We start from the raw sequence: 18,888 nt of genomic DNA, 5'->3' as shown, positions 1-18,888 counted from the left end.
ACATTAAATAGTTCCATGACTTTTATTAGTCTCCTGCTCATTTAGTTGGCACAGGAAAGAGATATCTTGAAAGTGTGAGAAAATAATTTAATATTTACTAAATCCAACCTTCTATAAGAATTAGCTTCTGTCGGTTCCAGAAAAGGTAATAGATAAGATCAAGAAGAGTGAGGACTCCTGTAATGATAGCTACGTCTGCTTTTCCTTCACTAATCTGAATAAAGTTGCAGACGGGAGCATATGGTGCCTGAACCAGATCATCGTAAATTTAAATTGTGGAGCAGGTCTGTTGAAATCAAGAAGAGATCTGAAATTTTACAATAAAAAAAAATTAAGAAAAATATACATTTTGGGCACTATCCCTTTGATGGATTTGTTTAAATAATTAAAGATTTTTGGATGACACGGAGAACCTAGTCTGAGAATAAAAAGATGCAGTTTTATGATGTTATTGTTGCTCTTGTTTAATGTAATCTATCATTTAATCACACATTTGTTAAGTACAGATAAACCTTCCGACTGGTGGTACTATCGTAAAGAACTCTTGAACTCACCCGACCTCATCACAAAACTGCCCAGCCTGTTCTCTGCATGTGCCTTCAGCTAGCCGTGCTGGACTTTGCTGTGTCTGCATTTCAGAGGGGAGCTGTCAGTTGCATGGTCAACTTGTTTATTGTTACCAGAACTCTCTGACCACCCCAGTTCATGATATAATTTGTTTCCATGTAAACATACATAAAATGCAGTGCATTTTTAGAATATCATTTGTTAAGCAACTAGGCATGGAAAAATAAATGTTATTGTTTCTTGTTAGCTATAAAACACATATCCACTAAACACATTTGCTGTTGGCATGCTGCAGTTGGGGACAGTGGACATTGCGGTAAGTGGAAAAGACAAGGCATCCACTTTGTCTCAGATAATCCCTATCCATGAGAACACTGCCTTCATCCCCCACAAGGGCTGCAGCATGACTCAGAAGAGCTGCTCGGGGTGACTCCCCCATAGACCCATTGCCCATTATTTCTTCAGTCCCTGCTGAGTCCTGGGCCTCTCACATTGATAACAGTGTGTTGCCTTCTTAAGACTAGCACAAGTTACTTAAAGAAGCAAGAAAACAAACAAAATGCGTATGCAAAGCTTCCTACAGTTCATTTGATTACCACAAAAATCCTTTAGCCACATTGCTGCTTTTATCTCCATATCAGAGATCAGATTCCAAAAGCCATGTCTCTTTGGTTTCAACCTTCCCTTTACCAGCACATCACACCACATCTCTTGATTAGGAATGTGTGAAGATGCATTTGGGATTTTCTTGCTGTTAATGCTTCCTTGATCCGTCCACAACAATTTAATCCTGGCCAGGACCAGAGAACTGAATGTTTGAACAAATATAATTTACCAGTAGCTGCCACAGCAAATCAATAGCCTGTTTAATAGCAGGAAATTGTGTTAGTGAACATTACATCTCATTCCGTTAATCAGTCATCTCATTCATTATATGTTGAGGCTGTTCTATCTTGGTGGGTTTTGTCTCACACGAATTAATGTAAGCATAAAAGAAATGTAATGTTAAGTGTTGTATGTTTAGTATTGTGTATGCAGTTCTACCAAATGCTATGATATTGCATGAATGTATGAATTTCATAATCTTGCCTGGAATAAAAAATGCATGCGGAATGTAGGTATACATGTAACTGTCATCCCTGTTTTCCTGTAGAAATGTTTAGAAATTACAAAGAGATATGCTCCCAAACAAAAAATAAATGAAACTTTTTAAAGTTGAGGTTAAAGCTAAAATCACCCAACAGTTTTAAAGTGAATTCCAAACTAGTTCTTGTTTATCTCCAGTGTAATTGTGTACAAAATGTACCTGGTTGCGGTCCTTTCTATGATGAATACAAGAAGTGTGTGTATGTCTATGGAATGAGACTGATCTCACATGAATGCAAACAGATTAAATGAAGCTCAAATTTTCAATAAGGATCAAATACATTTCTATGTTCCTACTTGCTGAAAACACTTTGTCTATACATGACCATATACAATTTCATCCAATTATGTACCCAATTGAGATGAAAGAAACTGCTTGAAATGGAATAATCATGCCTCTGTTCTCCACAGTCAGAAGCTAAGTTTTAAGGAGCGAGTGCGCATGGCTAGCCCGAGGGGCCAGAGTATTAAGAGCAGACAAGCCTCAGTAGGTGACAGGAGGTCCCCAAGCACCGACATCACAGCCGAGGGCAGCCCCACCAAAGTTCAGAAGAGCTGGAGCTTCAATGACCGAACCCGCTTCCGGCCCTCGCTACGCCTCAAAAGTTCTCAGCCAAAACCAGTGATAGATGGTAAGCTCTGCTTTTCCATAACCACTTTTAATTTGATAGGCTATAGTGAGTGAGATTATGAAGTAATTAATTCTCCATGGTACCACCTGAAGATAGAAGGAAACACTCCTGGGAAAGAAATTGCTTATTTGTTTTGTTGTAAATTTATTCATTGCCTTGGGCAAATGTACAGAATATAAGTTAACTTTTGGAAGCAACTTTGGCAGCTAAATTCACGTTTCAAAGAAGCCAAGGGAATGGATATGTAGTGCAGTGCACCCCCAAAGCCAACAACAAAAAATAAATAAGATTTTTATTAGTTCTTCACTCATATCTACAATATATTTATTTCCAACATATAGTAAGTCTGACCAACAAAGGCTTAAGGACAACTGGGTGCTCTGAATATCCTGAAACATAAGCAGAGGACGACAGCTCCTTCCTAGTCAATGAAGAAGATGCTCTTCCCCTTCCTCACATGCTCCGTTTACCACTAAGTCAGACCACTGCCTCTCTTCCTCAGAAAGATTCCTGCTGAAAAGTTCTGAAATCTCCCAATGATAAGTGAAATTCAAGTTCTTCTCCCAAGCACAATTAACCTATTTTACTTATCATATTATGTAGCAGAAGTTTACTTGCTAACCCACTTTACTGAGTGCCACATAATTTTCATGTTTATGAAATAAAATGTTTATTTTTCATTTAAAGATTAGCTTGTTTTCCCTTTTAAGTGTGCCCTCTGGGATCTCTTATACTGGGCAAAGAACCAAAATCAAATAGCATTTGCCATTAATGCATAAAAACTGCAAAGGCTATCAGTCCTTGTGTTCTCATTCCCTAGAATAACCTGTATTTTCCCAGGCCCTGAAAACTCAAGGGATAAAATCAACAACCAGGGGTCATAATCAACAGTGATCTCAGGCTCCCTGTAGTGAAACCCCTGGAACCTCAGCCCAGGGCCCCACCAGTTTCCTGAGATCTTGGGGCTATGGTTCCACCCTCAATTAAGCTATGCAAGTCCCCTCTTCACACTTCTCCTTTCCCCACAACCCCATAAGGGTATGCTATCCAGACTCCTAGCTGCTGACATGATGTGGTCCCTCCTGGCAGAGCTTGCGACTACCACCTCAGCTTCGGTACATGCTGTTCCTGCCACGCTTTGCTTCCACCTGTTGCTTTGCTAAGGTGGGAAATGCCTCCTCCTTCAACACTGGACACTCCTCCATCAAACCACTTGCAATGCCCTGAGTCACTGGTGGCAGAGATTTTCAGTGTCCTCTAGTTTCCACACTTTCCTTCCTCGGAATTTGGCTAACAGCCCTTAAGCAGCTGAGTGTAGAGTTACTGGTAATAGGGCTTTATGTTGCACTTGAAATAGATTCACTGAATATAAATGGCTGCATCCTTTCTGAAGGTAATTCAGCAAAGTACATCAAAAACTACATATGCCTAATCCTAGACCCATATCACCCACTAATTCCATTCCTAGAATATAATTGATAGAATGGAACAATATCAGACATGAAAAATAAATTATTCTATTTTTGCTTATATACATGTACGTATTGTGTATTTAGATTTGTGTGTTAACAGGAAAAAGTCTGGAAAGACTAACAACAATGTATGAATACTTATCTCGAAGTGATGAGATCCCAGTTATATACCATTTATGCATTTCTTCATCTGTATCTCCCAATATTTCTACAATGAACATGTAAATCTTTTGTAATAAGAAAGCAAAAGAATATTTTTTTTGTTCAAAAATAGCCCCTCCTTTCACACACTCCCCTCTCTCCCTCCCTGTGCTCTAGGGCCTTGGGACCAACCTATACTCACAAACCCTTCTCCTTAAGCTGATTTCCTCCCATGTGGGGACCAGCCTGCGCTGAGTGGAGGTGTGCACTGTCAGATGAGTTTTGACATCTTCTTCTACAAATACAGTTTGTATGAGTTTACTTGGACTGTTGTAACAAAGCTCTACAGACTTGGTGGTTTAAACAACAAAAAATTCATTTTCTCACAGCCTGGGTGCCAAAAGCCCAAGATCAAGTTCTTGCTAGGGTGGTTCCTTCTAAAGGCTCTCTTCTTGACTTTCAGATGGCCATCTTCTCTCTGCATCTTCACAGTCTTCCCCTTTTTCCTGTCCCGTGTCCATATTTCCTCTTTTTATAAGAATACTAAGTATATTGGATTCAGGTCCACCATAATAAGTGATTTTTAACTTCATTACCTCTTTAAATATCCTAACTTCAAACACAAAATCATTATGAGGTACTGGGGATTAGGATTTCAGCACATGAATTGGGGAAGGGGGTCACAATACCTCCTGTGACAGCACTCCTGCTCACCACACCACAGCATCCCTGGTAAGCTAAGGTGCATCCATATCTTCACCCCCGACCCTGGGTTCATAATGTACTAGAAACTCATTAATCACACATTACAATGGGTCTGTATTCTAATGTGAGCTTCAGAAAACATTCAACTTCTTGCTATGAGGTCCTTATGGTTGGCTGAGCATATTTAAATATAGAATTCATGGAATGTGGATTCCAAGCATGAAAAATGAATTCTAGTACTGTTTGGCCAGAGGGAAAGAGAATTTCAAAGACTTGACAGAGTCGGCACTATCTATCACAGTATTCTCAGTATCTGCAAAGATGGCTCAGAGGTCAGACTTAAAAGCAGATGTCCTGTCTCTACCATTTCACAAATTGGAAAGGTCTCCTGTCACCCACTTTCTAGATCATTTAATACAAGTGCAGTTCTGTTTGGTAAGAAAGGAATTATTCTTCCCTGGCCAATGGCCATCTCGATGGATTCTGAGCGCCCCAAGTGATGAAAGGTCTGACTGCTGTTCTGCTGAAGTAACTTTTGGCTTCGCACCTGCAGGAGATGGACCTCCTGACTCCTCATTTAATCCAATAGTCCAGAATCTTTACCTCTGATTATCATGATGTTGGGTCTTCAAACAATGGAAATTCCTTTTTACAGAAAAAAAAAATCTGAAGTAGCTATCAAGTAAACATAGATTTCAATTATACATTCTTATTTTTAGTGCCTCTCCAGGCTTTAAGTATTTCTAAAATCCACTTGCTACCCTTAGAAAATAATATAGAACACTACAGTCAACTCCCAGTTGTTCCAGGTCCATTAGTTCATTCACTTCTGGGGTTCTTTTCTTCCACTTCTCTCTTTTCTTTATATATTTTTAGGCATTTCATTGCCCATTAGCATGCTCAAGGAGATTGGATGAATAAAAGAAAGAATAATGGAAATTCAGATCAGCCTGTAAGTTAACAACCAAAGCTACATTTCTCAAAAGTAATGGGCCTGTAACTGAAAAATACTATAAAGGAAAAGCAAAACAAATTCAGAGTTAATCTATAAATTTTATTAATTCCAACTGAATCTGGTACTCTTTACCACAGATGGCAGTATTTTGTAATTTAATGGCTCTTTCAAAAGGTTATTAAATATCCATCTTGCTTTTCTTTGTTCATTGTAACTTTTAATGAGATTAATATGTCACGCTTTAAAAGGACACAATTATCTCCTAATATTCCACACTCATGTGTATCAGAGAAGTAGAAAGTAGCAGGCAGATGATGAAAAACCAGAAATGTAAAAATAGCAAAAGAAGAAAATCAGCTTTAAGGGCTGGTGTGGTAATACCATAGCACATTTATTTTGACCAATATGATATGATTGGTATTTTTAGTTTGTAAATTCTATAAGAACAATTAGAAAGTCAATATTTAAGTATTTGAGCCACTTTGTGTAATTTTAGAAATTAAGTAGCATAGAAGTGATATTTTATCATGAGTGCATAAGAATAATGATGAAATTTTATTGACTCCTCTGTGACAGCATGTTCTAAATGCTTTATCCCTGTTATCTCATTTAAATCTCCCTGTACTCCTGTGAAGTAGTGACATTATTATCCCATTTCATGTGTAAGGAAACTAAGATCTAGAGCTAAGCCAGGTGTCCATGTCAAGGAGCCACAGTGCACACTGGGCCATCTAATTTCATAGCCCTCCTTCAGACACATTGTAAGTTGTGCTCTAGGCAGTCACATCAATTTCCCTTCAGCATCTTTCATTTCTTCCCTTCCTACCTGCCCGCCTCTCACTCTTCCATCTTCAGTTGGTCCAGATCCTCCATCTCATACAAGCCATTTTACCTTGCTACTGCTCCAGGCTGTCTTCCAGTCCCAGCTGCCATACCTCTTAACTGCATCATCTTCAAAGGATGCCAGAGCTAGAAGATTAGGCAAATTGGGGAAGTGGCCTTTTGTTGACCCTTCTCTGTTTTGATCAGGTATCTAGGAAGAGACCCAGGATAATAGCTGTGCTGGTCTGTGTCCATTTACCCAGGCAGGCAGGCAAATGATGGGGTTATCTGAGGTCTGTTTCAAGATGCAAAAGGTAATAGCAGGAGATGGACAGCTGTTGTCAACAGACGAGCCAGTAGAAAGTAGCAGATTGCAAGTAAGAAAGATCAAGCTGAAATCTACATGAGTGAAACTAAGGTAGAGTTGGGGAAAGTTTTCAGATTCTGGGTGACTGGTTTGCTGTCAAGGAGAACCATGCTTTTCAGACCCTGCTGCACATGCAAATGCCTTTCAGAACAGCACTCAAAGAACACAATAACTTGGACAGAGAAGGACAAGGAGGTAAGTTGAGGTAGGTCCACTCTGTAGTGCTTAGTAATTTGATATTAACTTGAGAGTTCTAGAGTAAATAGCATTTGTTAGTTTCAGAAATATTCATAGATTTAAAAATATAACTCACACATAGATTTAAAAATAAAACCCACTCCATCCCTGGTACTGGGGATTGAACCCAGGAGCTCTCTAAAATTGAGCTACACCCCTAGCCCTTGTTATTTTTATTTTAAGACTAGGCCTTACCAAGTTACCCAGGCTGACCTCAGACTTGGTGATCCTCCTGACTCAGCCTCCCAAATCACTGAGATGACAGGCATGCACCACTGTGCTAGGCATCTCTAGGTTTTGAAACAAAAAGCCAAATTTAGAATCCTTTTTTTCCTCCTGTATTCTTTCATTACATCATTTTGACAAGACAATGAACATACTGGTCTTATTCCTTGAATTTCAAAAGAAGGACAGAGTAAGTAAAGGAAAAACTAAACAAAAATAAATATTAGTATTTTGATCATGTAATCCCTTCTCCCATGTGACCAACACATCCATTTCCTGTCTGCATCACCATCACTGAGGGAAAGCTGGCTCATATGCCTGTTCTCCACCTGCTCAGCAGCCCCTCAAAACCCCACTCCTCCAGCTATTTCCTTTTTTTTTTTTTTTTTTTTTTTTTTTGGGTACTGGAAGTGAATCCCAGGTTGCTTAACCACTGAGCCACATCCCCAGCCCTTTTTTGTGTTTTATTTAGAGACAGGGTCTCACTGAGTTGCTTAGGGCCTCACTAAGTTGCTGAAGCTGGCTTTGAACTCACAATCCCCCTGCCTCAGCCTCCTAAATTGCTGAGATTACAAGTGTGCACCAGCACACCTAGCTCCTCCAGGTGTTTCCCTAGTCACTCTCCTTTTTGACATTAGTGATAACTATCCAGATCTCACCTAAAAGTAGCAAACAGAAGTACACAATGGGTACAAGAACCCTCAAATCCTCTGGAAGATGGTCAGTTCATCCTTTTCCCTCTGGTCTCAGGTCCACTGGTCTACTAAAACCCTTGCTTGAGACTATCAGTTTAAAATAACTAAGAATACTGAACAAAAGGAGGCATTTTAGCACAATGGTTTTGACAACTCTGAACTGACAGTCTCCTACATCCATAGTAGGATATTTTCTTTCAAGCAGCATAAATTACAAAATATCAACACTTCACATGTCTGATTAATGCACATGGGCTTTGATCTTCTATAATCTTCTTTTACATTTGTTTTCCAAAGGCATCTTCTTCCCTCATGCTTTTCTTAGTCTCCCCAGGTGACATTTTTGGTGTTCCCACAAAATGCCAGTCTCTGTACTTACTGTATGTAACATTTTCCCTAACCTTCCATAATGATGGTCCAACTTCATCCAGACCCTGATTATCATTTTCTACAGTGTATGTTATTTCCTGGCACTTTCTGAAACTGCCCAATAATGACTCTACATTGTGATAATGGAAATAATCTGGTTCAAGCAGCATTCTATTAGGACTTCTACTGAACCAGTTTATACACATTCCTGGTCTGGGATTCTGACTGAGGAGTGTACTCATTCCTGTCAGCTGTTTATAACAAAACTTGAGGGTTTTTCTTTAATGATAAGGACAAAGTAGCCTATTAAGAATGACAGATCTAAATTCTGACAGCTTACACCCCACATTTCACTCTATATTCAACTTGGGACCATAATTCTGTGCAAAAGCCCACAAGGGGTACACAGTACACACTTTCCCCTCTTCACTAAGTTATTAAAGGAAACCATTGCCTGAATGAATTATCTCGATTCTGGCCTATGGGTGTTTTGGTTTGGGGGTTGGTGGTGTTGGTAGTAGTGGTTTTAATTATCCAGGTTCTTCATTTGGTTTGTTGGTTATTAGCCTTTTCTTTATTCTAAGACATCCCCTAGTCCTCTCCTGCTTTTCCTAACTGTTCTTGCCCCCTAAGCTTATCACCAGAGCTCTGAAGCTTTGATATTGTGATGGGGGAAGGGCCTCTCAATCTCTAGTTATAGATTCCAAAGACTAAGTGTTTGTTGTTATTTCTGAGAAGGGTGTGTCTATCACTTTTGGCTGCTATAGCAAACACAGTAGACTGGATGGTTTATAAGCAGCAAACATTCACTTCTCAAAATTCTGGAGGCTAAAAGTCCAACATCATGCTACTGGTTGATTCTTCTTCTGATGAGGGTCTACTTTCCCATGCTGGAAGAGGCAAGGCACCTCGTGGGTCTCTTTTATAAGGGTGCAAACCCCATTCATGAGAGCTGCACTCTCATTCCCTAGTCACCTCCCAGAGAACTCACCTTTTAATGCCATCGCCTTGGAGGTGAGGGTTCCAACCTGTGGAATGTATGTGAGGGTGTAGGGAGGGGGCACAAGCACTCACACCACAGCAAGTTGCTTGTTAAGGAAAGAAGCAACTCATGCTTTACAGTATATGCTACTTTTTGTAAAGCACCTATTCCTAGCTCTTAATTATAAGGGAAATCTTTTCTGTTTTGATTGGGCTAAATTTCCTCCTGGCTTTCTACTCTCATTCAAATGTTCTTTGTATTACTGAACAGGATTTCTGTCAGATTTCTCTAGGTTCTGCCCCAGTGTTTGTTGTCACCCTAGAGTGATAGGGGAAATTATATTCTGATCCTGTTTGAAGTGTGAATGGATTCCACCTCCTCCTTTCCAGCAGGAGCTAAGCTCCCAAATGACCTCCAAGTTTTATCTTAAGTCACACCTTTTGGCTTTTACAGAGAAACCCAGATTTGTGAACTGGAGCTCACTATCTTGTTTCCCCAGCAAAATGTATGTGTGCATGTGTATACTGTTGCTTTAAAATAAAATCTGAATGCTGTATTAGTTATCTAGTGTTACACAACAAATTTCCCCCAACTTAGTGATTTAACACACACATATGTAGTCTCACAGTTTCTGTGTGTGGAATTCAGGAGCATTTTAGGTGAGTGGCTATGGCTCAAACACTCATGAGTTTGCAGTCAAGCTCTTGGCTAGAGATGCAGTCACCTCAAGGCTGAGTTGAGACAAGGTCTGTTTCCAAGCTCACTTGAGCATTTGCTAGCAGGATTCATTTCTACACTGCATCAGCCACTCCTTAGGTTGCTTGGGTGCTCAGAGGACATGCAGCTGGCTTCTCCCAAGAGAGGGAGAAAGTATCCCAGGTAGAAGCTGCAGTCTTTTACAACCTGGCCTTGGAAGTACTCCACCAGAACTCCTTCCACATGGAGGTAGTCATGCAACCAACCCTGGTACAATGTAGGAGACTATCCAACGGGAAAATACTAGGAGGTGGGGATTGCTGGTGACCATCTTACAGACTGGCTACCTACCACAAATGCCCTGTAATCTAGTACGTCTCAAGTCACAGACTTTCACCATTCCCTGTTGTTTTCCAGGAATCATAACCATCAGTTCCTCATCCCTTTCAAATATTTGCATTACTTGCCTCCCTCTAGAAGCACTGAAGCTTGTGATCTCATGTTCAATATTCTTTCTATTCTATCTTTAAAAAAAATCAACCACACCCTGGCCCTCAACCTGGATCACATAATAGCTATGCGATTATATTTGACTCTTAGTTGCTCCTTTGAAAGTAATAGTAACAAAATATTGAGCATAGAATTAGTATGATAAAATAAATAAATAAAATTAAATGGGGGAGTGGGAAACTAGATACTCAGTTGCAAACCAAGGTATTCTAACTTCTAAGCCAGCACCTTTTCTTAAACAATGTACAGCCCCTTTTCAACTACATCAAAAGGCTAAATGTAATCCTGGGTAACTTGAAAGTGTAGAACCAGAACCAATAGCTGTATGATATTAATTGTTAGTGCATTATAATGATGGCCTAGCAATCAGAGACCCCGCACCAATAGAATGAGTTCCATGATTGAAGCAAGTCAGACTTGAATAATCAAGAACTTCTAGACCTTTTCTGAGATCAAACCAGATAACCTTCTAAGAAATTTTCTTTTAGGCCTGAGTTCTTATAAGAGGCTCTTCTGGTCTGGCAGAAAATAAGTTCCTTAGTCATTACCTCTTATCCTTCCAAATTGAGAAATAGAAGAGGGAATGAAGGATTGATTGAGGAATGTTGGAGAAAATTTTTCTGTTATTACCCTGGTTTCAGGTTACTTTGACACAGAAAAGTGCTTCCCATTCTTCCCACCTCTAACCAGTCCCACTTTTAGTTCCTTTCCTGTATTAATGCTAATCCATAATATTCTGTGAAGTGTGAAAGTGTGTCCCATCTATCATTGAGGTAAATGTGTAAGATCCATAGTGAATCATCCATAAAATTTGAATAAGCCCTCAATTTGCAAATTTCAACCCAAATCAGCAAGTACTTAAGGGTTGTTGCTCAGGGATAGCGTTTTCCTAGACACTTAGAGGGCAGGGAGTAAACAGGACAACTGCCACCTCAAGGAACGTGCTGTTTGTTACAAGTTTTACTGCCCTGACTCCACCTCAGCTACAGTATTGATTGGCACTGGGGAGAACAAAAGGCACCTTCCTCACTCCTCAAACGTCATGCTTTTCAGAAATAACCTGTGCACGACCTCTGAAATTCGCACAAAATAAGCACAAAGTTAACCATTACACAAATCACAGAATTTAGTCCATATTTAGGAAAGGCACTGGTGATTTTTCATTCATCTGTCTCAAATTATTTCCTTCAAAGGCACACTTAGTTTTCTGCTTCACAAAGAAAAACCAATATGACACAATTTTAAAATTATATTTAATCACATTTGTGGTGTGCTCTACTTGGTAAAGAGTGGGGAAAAAACAGGTAAAGGCCAGGATCCTTTTTCTGTAATGGCCAACTGACATAGGAAAAAGACAAGTTGCCTGGGCTTTGCTTTTTGCTATCTTCAGTATGAAACTTTGTCCCAAATCCCTTTTATTTTATATTCAACATTAATTTTTCCTGGTTTTTCTTCCCTTGCCATCATCTTTATCCTCTGTTGCCATGTACAACAGTTCCTGGAGTCCAAAAATATAGAACCCTCAGAAAACATTGCCTGGGGAAAATTAATCTCTGTACCTCCAATTGCAAAGAATCAATTGCACATGAAACCCTTAATCCCCACTAGTGAGTGATTTGCATCTTTCATTCAACTAGAGCGGTAGCAACTGGTGTATCACACCATTCCATTGCAATTGGTAACTAATCATTTCCAAAATTGTTTCAACCCTCTGTTCCCATGATTTTCTTTTAGCTGAAAAACTGCCATGGCCCCATATCTCCTCACATTCACATCAATTGTCTGCTCCTGCATAACCAACCCCTTCCCCCCTTCCCCAGATTTAGTAGCTTAAAACAACAACCATTCATTTAGACTTCAATTCTATTAGGCAGTTCTGCTCTTGGCTGTACTCGCTCACTCTCTATGATCAGCTGCTGAGCTGGCTGGGAAGCTGCCTGGCCTAAGGGAGCCTCATTTGGGATTACTCATCTCTACTCCACATGTTCTCTCACCTTCCATCAGGCTGGGCTGGTTCACATGGAGAGCAGTACAGATGGAGCCTGCAAAACTCCTTGATACTCAGACTAAAACCGTCACAATATATGATCTGAAGCATCCTGTTGATCAAAGCGAATGACAGACAGCCCTAATGCAAAAGGAGGAAAACAAGAAAATAAGGAGAGGAACTACAGATGCCTTGGCCAGTGTTGGAGTCCACCATCATAGTCACATGCAGCTGACTCACTTTTAGTATTTTCAAATCCTACTTGTTCTATGAAGACAGTGTTAGTACCTGATATATTTTGCAGTCCTCCTGAAAGTTTCCTTCACATTCAGAGCCTAAGAAGGAAAATAGCACTGGGGGAACCAGGAATTTACTAGATATTTTCTACTGGTTCATGTAGCAATCATATAGCCATTTAGCAGACAAGGAAATTAAGACTCAGAAAATGCAAATAACTTGCCCATTTAGCTCAGTCTTAAGGCCGAAGTTGAGTTTTTGAAATTACCTAGGTCTTGTCTCAAACACTTGTATATTCTATCATGCTGCTTGGCATCTTTTCTTTGCATAATTCACATCAATGAATGAATGAAAGTTGATGTAAACACACTATCTATGTAGTGTTAGTGGAACAATTTGTCTTCTTTTTCAGTAAATGTAGCAAATCTGCTCAATCCATGCCCCTTTATCATTGTTTACCCCTACATATGTCAATTAAGATGATACACCAGTAATTTTCTTTTTGTTGTTATTGTTTTGTTGCAGTACTGGGAATTGAACCTAGAGCCTTGCACGTGCTAGGCAAAGTGCTCTATCCTTCAGCTACATCCTCAGCCTTTCTGTTATTTTTTTAAAGCAACAGTTTTGTTACCATGCCTGGTCAAGCTGGTTCAAATGATATTAGGGTTGATACGTTGGCATTTCCCAGCAATATCATATTAGTCTAATAAGAGTTGAAATTTGAGAAGAATCATCAGATCTATTTAGAATTCCTAAAGAGAACTGATGAAAGAATATTGTTGCTTTGTGATTCCAGTGTTTTTTGTTTTTTTTTTTTTGGGGGGGGGGTGCATTATAAAGCATGACTACTTTGATTAAGGTTGGATACCTTTGAATATGATTCAAAGAAAACAGATCTCATGCTTATAAAGATAGGAGTAAATAAGACCCTGTAAGTCATTTGCCATTAACTCAGTATTTCTGCTATGGTAAAACATTCTGGAATTTTTAAGTGTAGAATAGTATAAGCAATTCATTGATGTCTTCTAGTATGACCTAGCTCCATCACCTGACTGTGAGGGGACTGTCATATGATGCTCAGACATGGAGTAACAACTCTTTCAGTGGTCCCATTGTATTTGGTCACTTTACCAGGATTTCCTCAACATTCCATCTAATAAAGACATTCCTTCTAGATTATGAATTTGCCTTGCTATTGTTACAAACACCTTGATAATTTGTGTTATGGTTTGAATGTGAGGTGTCCCCCAAAAACTCACGTGTGAGACAATGCAAGAAAGTTTAGAGGAGAAATGATTGGGTTGTGAGAGTCTTAACCTAATCAGTGAATCAATCCCCTGATAGGGATTAACTGAGTGGTAACTGAAGTGGTAGGGTGTAGCTGGAGGAGGTAGGAACTGGGGTGTGGCTTTGGTGTATATATTTGTATCTAGAGAGTAGAGTCTTTCTCTCTCTCTCTCTCTCTCTCTCTCTCTCTCAGCTTCCTGATCATCTTGTGAGCTGCTTCCCTGAGCCATACTCTTCCACCCTATTGTTCAGTCTCACCTGGAGCCCAAGGAATGGAGCCATGCTGTCCATGGACTGAGACCTCTGAAACCATGAGCCCTCAAATAAACTTTTTCTCCCCTAAAATGGTTCTAGTCAGATCTTTTAACCACAGTGGTAAAATAACTGACTAAAACAATTTGCAAATAAAACTATAAAATCTACAAAATTTATTTTTGTGGCAGGTTCCCTATAACATAACATGCCTGTGATCCCAGCAACTCGGGAGACCAAGGTAATAGGATCGCAAGTCTGAGGCCAACCTGGGCAACTCAGAGAGACCCTCGGCAACTTAGTGAAACCCTATATTAAAATAAAAAATAAAAAGATCTGGGGATATAGCTCAGTGAAAGAGCACCCTTGGGTTCAATGCCTAGTGTCAAAGAAAAAGGAAAACAAAAAGTTTTGTATATATGAGTACAAAATGTTTCCATAAAGCTGTGAGTTTCATCTTTTTTCATTTGGAAAGCCTCATGGCTATTGTGAATTCTCAAGGAATTTTTATGAAAATTGAATTAATCAGACACAGTGGCTAGGATCATGGTTTTAGAGTAAAACAGAACTTGTTTCAAATCCTAGGACCCCACTAATTTGAATGAGATAAGACAAATGACTTACCTCACTGTACTTTCTTTTTCTTTCCATCTCTCTAACAGGAATAATACCTACCTAGCAGGGTTGTGTGAGTTGTAATGCAACATAAGGTATATAAAATTCTCATAGAATGCCCAGCACAGTATAGGTGCTCAATAAATTGAATGTGGTTATTATTTATTAATTCATTAATGTTAATTTCTACACTAATATTGATGAATGAAGTCCTAAATTTAATTAATTTGCATATTTTCTCTTCTTCCTATCTATGGCAAATGGAAAGTTAAAATGTAAAAGCTTATACAACCTTTATTCTTTTATTCCTTAGAGTGAGATTTAACAGTCCTCATATTGAATAATTAATATAATCACAGAAAGGATGAAATTATCTTTATTATATCCCATTATCTTACTCTTTATCAGGAATCATTGACTTCATTAAAGTTGGCAGGAATAGTTCTGTCACTCTGGGAGGGGACATTGACTTACAAAATGATAGAATAGTGCATGACACATAATGGCTACTTAGAAAAAAATTTTTGAGCAAATAAATAATGAACAGGTTGTGAACAAATAAGTGATTCAATATTTAGTTGTTTGGGAACCAATTAATTAAACCTTATTGATAAAAATTTCTTTGGGGTTGTAAAAAGTCCACACACTACTGAGCTGCATTGCTGAGTCAGAGTAAAGTTATTGCTGAACCACAGAATGCTGAGGTATTCCATAAGAAGATATTGGAGTGATTTTAAGAAAAATAATGAAATTCCTGTATTGCTTAATTTGCAATAATTTTTAAAGAACACATAAAGACATACTCTAGTGTTCCTATTTGAATAAATATAAAAATATAGTAACATGCAATTAAAAAGAAAACAAAATTCTTATATTTTTCCCTTTCATCTTGTGGGCACTTACTAAGCCATTTTTATGGTGTGATCAGCAATTTTAACAGTAGAGACCATATTAATTGTTTTTGAAAACTCTCTAGTGCTTCGTATCATCAATCAAAGCAGAAAGACTCCTTTTAATTAAGCACCAAGAACTATTCCATGAAATTTTGCCAGCATTTCTGCTAGCCAGTGAGGTTAATTGACAATCTTTAATAGAGAAGCTTAAAGAATTTCATAGCATAATTAACATAATTTAAGATGCTGAGGATGCATGAATTATCCCTAAATGGCATCTTTGATCTTTAAGAGAAAACACTCAAGTGTCGTACTATCTTACATAATATATCCCTTCATTAGTGTGAATTAGTATCTCTGAATGTTGCTAATTGGCAAACCTGAGAACTAACACAATAAAAATCAACATCACTAATCATTGGTGAAATGTAAATCTAATTCCAGTTAGAATGGCTAATATCAAAAAAAAAAAAAAAAAAAAAAGATAAAAAGTGTTCTGTGAGAATGTGAAGAAGGTAATTCTTTTACACTGTTGGTGGAGATGTAAATTAGTACAGCCACTCTGGAAAACCGTATGGAGGTTCCTCAAAAGACTAAAAATAGACCCACATTATGATCCAGCAATCCTACTACTGGGTACAAACCCAAAAGAAATTATATCAGTATATAGAAAGATATCTCCATGCTCATGTTCATTGCAGGATTATACACAATAGCCACACTGAGGAATGAACTTAAGTGTCCAACAACAAATGAATGGATAAAGAAAATGTGCAATGGAATACTAGTTGGCCATTTGCAAAAAAAGGGATGAACCTAGAGAACTTTATCTTAAGTGAAATAAGTCAGACAGAGAGATTTTGCTCACATGTGGAATCTAAAAATGTTGAGCCCATAGAAATATAAAGTAACATGGTGGTTGCCAGAGAGAGATATGGGGAAAGGTAGGTCACAGGACACATAATTACAATTAGACAAGAAGAACAAAGTCAACAAATGAAGTTAGAGAAAGATGAATATAGTTACTAATGATTTATTGTATTCATGAAAAATGCAAAGAGAGGGGATATTAAGTATTCTCTTACCACAAAAATGACAGAGCATTTAATTAGATTTAACCATTTCTCAATATATACATGACCCAAAACATTACATTATATGCAATAAATATATACATTTTATCTGTTCAAGCTTTTAAAAGTAAATAAAAAATAAATAATAAATAAAGTCAAATAATATAAACCCTTTATAACAGAATATGATGGCTCAATTTCTCAACTCTCCCACTCTACCCACAGACTTCCTTTCCAGAAGCAACTCTTATTTTAGCTATTTCTTCTGATATTTACATATCTCTATGTTTTTCCGATAATATGTGTATACTCTTAATTCCTAATTGTTTTAGTCAGCTATTTTGCTGCTGTGACTAAAAGACCCCACCAGAACAACTGTAAAGGAGGAAAGATTTATTTAGAGGTTCACGGTTTCAGAGGTCTCAATCAATAGACAACAGGCTCGATTCCTCCAGGTTTGAGGTGAAACAGGACATCTTGGTGGAAGAGTGTGGCAGAGGGAACCAGCTCACATGATGATTAAACAGCAGAGAGAGAGATCTCCACTTGCCTGATACAAATATATACCCCGAAACCATGCCCCCAATCCCCATCTCTTCCAGCCACACCCTACCACTCCAGTTACCACTCAGTTAATCCCTATCAGGGGATTAAATCATTGATTGGGTTAATACTCTCATAACCCAATCATTTCTCCTCTGAATCTTCTTGCATTGTCTCACACACATGAGCTTTTGGGGGACACCTCACATCCAAACCATAACACTAATCAATTTTGAACATTATGTTTTCACTCCGTATTCTTATAACTTAGAATTTAGCTCTTTTTTCACTTTTCTGTTCTGAAGACCCTCCCATCCTTCCAATATAAGATATGATACTTTTTAATAAGTCAATGCAAAGTTTATCTTATGTCAATGTATTGCACTATGATTATTTACCTGTTGCTTTTCTTGTAGTGCACTAGTAATACCTCATTTATTGTTATTGCTGTTTTCATAATTCTCCCATGTTCCTGTAATCACTCAGTTAAATTTCTTCAAGGTCACTTGCATCTGGAACCGACAAGTTTCATGTGACCTTTCTTGGGAACCCATCCTGTAAACCTCTATTCTCCTATTAGCACAGTAGGCTGCTCTTAAGCCTACTGCATAGCCATTATCTTTTCAATTTCATTATCTTCTACATTGAATTTTCAACTGCTAGGTTCTTCTATTTTTGTCTGTTTAAATCTACTCCATCCACTATATTGAAACATAAACCTCTAATACTTTTCTCATGTAAAAAGATGGTGTGCTGACAGAAGGCACATGATGACAGATACCAGCAGCCAGTTCCTTCCTTTACACTCATTCCATTCCACCTGAGCTGAGTCCCACCCCACCTGTTGCCCTGTGTCATACAATGATGTCCTTCTCCATTGTCCCTGGCTCCCACTGTGTTTCAAATGCCTTCTGCACCTGTGTCTTCCTCTCTCTCAGTTTACCTTTCCATTTTTCTAAGGTTCTTTGTTGTTTTTGTTGTTTACTGAGAGTTCCTTTGCTTGGACACAGTATTTCGCCTTGTATCTGAGAAGATAATTGTGATAATGTTTGAAATATTCTTTTCCTTGGTTTCTTCTAGTTGCTCTTGCTCTCTGTTTTTGTATGGGAAGTTTTTCTCAGCTAGTATGTAAACCCTTGGGCACTTCTTCATAAATGAAGTATGAAAGACTGCAGAGGTGGCTGGAATTTTTTAGTTCATTACAGGAGCTTATTAACTTTGATCTTCACCACAGGTTGATCTGAGCCTGCCATTTCTTGGTGAGTTTCTAGTGTTAGTATCTTTAGCACTTTCTTCTGAAGCTGGTCAGGTTCCCTAGTGAGTACTTATCCAAACTCATACCTAGGGATCAAGGGCTTGTTACATTGGTGAGCAGGTAGTCGTGTGTTCCCAGAATTCAGACTACATACAGTCACCTAATTCCATAGCATTTTTTTTTAATACCGCTCCTTCAACTGTGGCTGATGACTCCTCATCCAAG

At 38.5% G+C, this 18,888-nt stretch overlaps 1 protein-coding gene across 4 annotated transcripts in view; it reads left to right on the top strand.

The window, feature by feature from the left end:
• Nucleotides 1–18,888, top strand: part of KCNQ5 (potassium voltage-gated channel subfamily Q member 5) — a 519,052-nt gene that overhangs the window by 464,422 nt on the left and 35,742 nt on the right. For all 4 annotated transcript variants that reach the window (XM_079146517.1, XM_079146514.1, XM_079146515.1 and 1 more), the window contains one exon: nt 2,125–2,345. In XM_079146517.1, coding sequence (XP_079002643.1) covers nt 2,125–2,345 — 221 coding nt within the window. The remainder of the gene's footprint in view (nt 1–2,124; nt 2,346–18,888) is intronic.

Source organism: Sciurus vulgaris (assembly GCF_902686455.1).
Source record: "Sciurus vulgaris genome assembly, chromosome: 7".
NCBI lineage: Eukaryota > Metazoa > Chordata > Mammalia > Rodentia > Sciuridae > Sciurus > Sciurus vulgaris.
The sequence above is the reverse complement of the archived record's forward strand: the minus strand, read 5'-3'. Positions and strand labels throughout refer to the sequence as shown.